Here is a 4,171-nt window from a genome sequence, read left to right on the forward strand (position 1 = left end):
CTGGAGCACCCTGCCCCGTCCCCAACCTGGTGGCTCCTCTTCCCCTCACCCCTTGCCCTGTGGGGAGGAGCACACCATCATCATTTGCTCATGGTCAAGAACAAACTGGAAACTGCACAAATAAGAATGGGCTTTTAATAATTTATTATTATGGCAAAACATCTTGAATAAATAGAGAGTATGATCTTAAATAAATAAATAAATAAATATTAAAATACATAAATATATAAATAAATATTACTGATCCCTGCCAATGTAAAACGTTCCCCATCCCCATATACCAAGCTGGTAACAAGGGCAGCATGGCCCAGAGCAAGTCCGTGCCCCCCACCCCGGCCCTGGCCTGCCCTGTGGTCCCTCGAAGGTAAAGATCCTGAGTTTCAGCAGTCCGTGGGTAGGAGGGCAGTGGTTCGGGAACTACACTCTCAGGGCTGGCTCCTGGTTGGACCGGCCTCTTTTGTTTCTGGCTGCCAGCAGTCAAAGGGGATGTTAAACAGAAATTCCTTCAGGTTTTCTTTGAAACTTCTGAAGGTGATAGTCTGGGTTGCACAGGGAGTTTCCTTAAAAACAAAACAAAACAAAACTTTTAAGTTCAGGTGTGAATGGGTAATGTGTGGGAAGCACCAGTGTGTTTCTGCACTGTCTTCTGGAACTCAGAGGCCAGAAGGCCCATTTGGAGCCCGCCTGCTGACCTGGGTCAGATGACAAGCTTGCCACCATATGTCACCCAAAGGATGCACAACTTTGCCAGTGGCAGCCATGGCCAAGAGCCTGACAACACGCCAGCCCGAAGCTGGTCTGCTGGTCTGGGCAGTTGGGCCGGTGTCTCTTCGTTCTCAGGCCAGCAACCCAGAAGGGGCAGGAGTCCAATCTGAGTGACCACCTCCTTACTCCCATGCAATTAGGCACCTCACAAGGGGCCATGGAGGTGGCACTTGGGCCCCGGAATATACCCTAGACCTTAGGCAGGACCTGAGTTTCCTTGGGTTTGCCTCACCCCTGACTGATGATAATAAGGACAGAAGCAGCTCCCTCTGGGGAGTGTATAGGCCCCTGGAGCTCCATGGCTTTAACTCCTAGAGATGAAAATGGGCAGGGCTGCTCACTCTCTAGAGGGGCATATCTGTTAACACAGAACCCCTTTGGGATCCTGAACAGCTACAGCCAAATGTCCCTCCTTATCCACTCCTCCACCATCCTAGACCAAGACCTTCCAGCTTGGGACCCTGACATGGGCACTCACCGGGGTTTCGAGGCAGTGCTGCTTGTAGTGGTTGGCCATCAGGGTTAAGGGTTGCTTGAGGCTAATGAGGCTGCCCCGCAGGCCCTCAATGTACAGCTGTAGGCGCGTCTGCAGGCATGTCGGCTCCTGTGGGAAATGTCCGTTTCCTGGTAAGTAGTGGACAAGTGCCCTCTGGCGGGCACATGACACCCTCCCCGTTACTCTTTCCTGTTCTCAGCCCTGTCCCCCAAGAGTAGGACTTGGGAGGGGCACAGGATGATGCCGGGTTCAGTCATACACACTGCTCTGTCCATGCCAACATGAATCTGCACCATTCGGCTCAGGCCACCCCCAGCCAGCACAGCCACATTCCCTGGCATCTTGAGAGAGTCCCAGGCCCCAGGAAAGGAGGTCACTAACCCCCACCATTCGGGGAGAAGGTAGCAGGGTGGGGCATCCTGCTATGTGAACAAGGCTTGTTCCTGAAATCTCTCTGTGCCCCTCTGTAGCCAGCATGCTGTCTCCACAGGGCTTAGTCTCATGAGTGCCCCAAGCCCAGAGCCCCTGTGTCCTGCAGTAACTCCCGCCTACCCACCTGTCCCCTGGTGACCCCTGGCCCCTTGAACGCTAGGTCTATCCGTGGCTGCTCAGCTAATGGAGTTCACGTGACTGCCACAGGGGCAAGGCCGGTGGCCTCCTGAGAGCCCCTCCTGGCAGCCAGCTGACTGGAGAGAAAGTGGACTGACCACTCTGTGAGAGTCCCTCTGAAATGGAACCACCTCCAAGGTAGAGGGGAAGGTGTGTTGGAGAGAAACATCTTACCTGGCGGTCAAACATTCCAGAGACGACTTTTACTGGTTCATTCTGTAGAAAAGAAAAATACCATTTTATTAAGCTGACAGGCAGGGCCAGTCCAGGCCAGCAAGGTGGCCCAGGGACAGCCTGCACTCCCTCACTTACCATCACAGCAGTCTCATCACTACTTTTGTTCAGAAGGCTCAGGGCCTCTTGGATGGCATCCACGTGCTGAGAGGGTCGAGTGACAGGTCTGGGTAAGCTGGTGGGTGCAGAGATGCTGCAGACCACAGTGCCCAGGAAAAGCAGGTTCTGCAGCCACATCCTCCTGAGGACTTTAGCCTTTCTCTCTGAGCACTGGGCTCACTGGCAAAAGAGCTCTTATATACACAGTTAGAGGAAATGATTAATGGTGACCACAAAACGCCAGGGAGGCGGGGGAACTACCTGACCTGTGGAATCTCCTGGCCCTTATCACACATGGGAACGGTGAGCCTTTCCTCCAGGTGGTCAGGCTCAGGGGTTTTCGTTAATGAGCCCTTCCAAGAATTGGCAGCGCATCCGCCTGCCTCCTTGAGCACTCTCCAACCCTCCCTGGGTAGTCTGGCCAATGAGGCTGCCCCCTCCCTCTGAGGGACCTCCGGGCACAGCTTGGACTTCCTGGCCTGGAGTGGCCAGGGCGGGGCCTGGGAGATACTGAATTGAGCTCCTACGCCCAGGCTCTCCACCCTGCCTCGAATCCCAAGAAGCCTTTGGGCTGGCTGTGCCCACCCTGGGGCCTATTTCAACCAACCCTCCCCTTCTCCGCCTAGATCCCTCTCCTATGGCCGTAGTGAGAGATCTGAGTGGGAGGAAGACCCTCACAGGCCTGCATCACTATCCATCCAGGCAGAATCCAGCCAAATGGCATAGTTCCTGGGACAGCTCCCAGCAAGGATCCAGAGTAGTCAGCAAGCTCTGCCCAGCCAGGGACCTCTGCCCCACAGCCCCTGTGAGCAGGGAGAATGACAGATGTGTTCACGTGACACCTACCCGGCAAGATAGGAGAGTGTTCCTTCATGGTAAGATCCCATGTGACAGCAACAGTCCCAGTTTTCACAGCTGCGTTCAACCCCCAAGCTGCAGAGGTGTGTTGAGGCTCTGAGTTCAAGTTCTGGCTCCAGTACCACCTTGCTAAGTGACTCTAGGCTCTGAGCTATGTGACCCTCACCTCCCTCTGCATGCTGACTGCCATCTGAGATAGGCACTGCGTTCCTACACGTAGTCCCTGGCAGGGGTCAGGGGACAGTAGCTTCTCAAACTTTAGTTTTTACTTGGCCCCTACCTCAGCTCACCTCCAACTCCAGAGGCCTCTCTGTGGAACAGGAACTGCTTCTGAAAAAGCCACAGGCTCTTGAGGGGCTGACAAGTGTTTGATTTTCACAATGGAGTTTGGAGAGGACAGCACGAGTTTGCGCTTGCTGCCCCATGCTCAGAGTTTTATGGCTGTAGGGGTGTGGGTGCCTACGTGTGCATTTCTGAGTGTCTGTGTGCTGGCGTGATTGGATGTTTTACATGAGGTATACCCATGTGAGCCCCTGTGCCTCTGCAGGTGGCCCTCTGAAATGGAGAAGCTCCCCACACTGGGTGTGAGGTTTTTGGCCCCAGATTTAGTCTAGTTTGATGGGGTAGGGCACAAGCGATGTCTGCTGGGCTCAAGTAGACGGCCCTCGACAGCAGGTAGAATTCATGCTCTCAGTACTGTGGTCTGAGCCTGTGGCCCTGGCAGGTTTCACTGGATGGCAGAAGTGTTGCTGCCCTTGCACAGAGAAGGCAGACATTAGTTCTCCAGGCCCCACTGGGGCCCAAACATGATGCCGTTCCTGCCCTTCTGACCCTGGTGGAACATTTCTAGGTGGCCAGGCTGGGGTGAGAGTATGGCATGTCCAGGCCCTGGTCCTTCTTGCTTTTCCGTAAGGGCCCTGCTCAGTCCCTTCCAGGGAGCTCTTAGGAGGCACAGGAGAGGTCAAGAACACTAGATGCAGATGCCTCAGAGTGGAGGCATCTGTGTCAGACAGTGTTCTGGAACCTGGCTGGTGGAGAGTGGGGGCCACAGGGAGTGTCTAAGCTGGTATAGAAGGAGGCACAGAGCTGGTATGGCCCCTCTGAGATGGA

General features: G+C 54.6%; 1 protein-coding gene across 1 annotated transcript; it reads right to left on the bottom strand.

The window, feature by feature from the left end:
- Nucleotides 1–425: 425 nt before the first annotated feature.
- On the bottom strand, nt 426–2,341 carry CSF2 (colony stimulating factor 2; the record flags this gene model as incomplete). The annotated part of the gene is made up of 4 exons (XM_080804362.1): nt 426–560; nt 1,244–1,369; nt 2,045–2,086; nt 2,183–2,341. The coding sequence occupies 4 exons, from the start codon at nt 2,339–2,341 to the stop codon at nt 426–428; spliced, it is 462 nt and encodes a 153-aa protein (XP_080660488.1).
- Between the last annotated feature and the right edge of the window lie 1,830 nt (nt 2,342–4,171).

The sequence above is a fragment of the Martes martes genome (assembly GCF_963455335.1).
Source record: "Martes martes genome assembly, chromosome: 5".
Taxonomy (NCBI): domain Eukaryota; kingdom Metazoa; phylum Chordata; class Mammalia; order Carnivora; family Mustelidae; genus Martes; species Martes martes.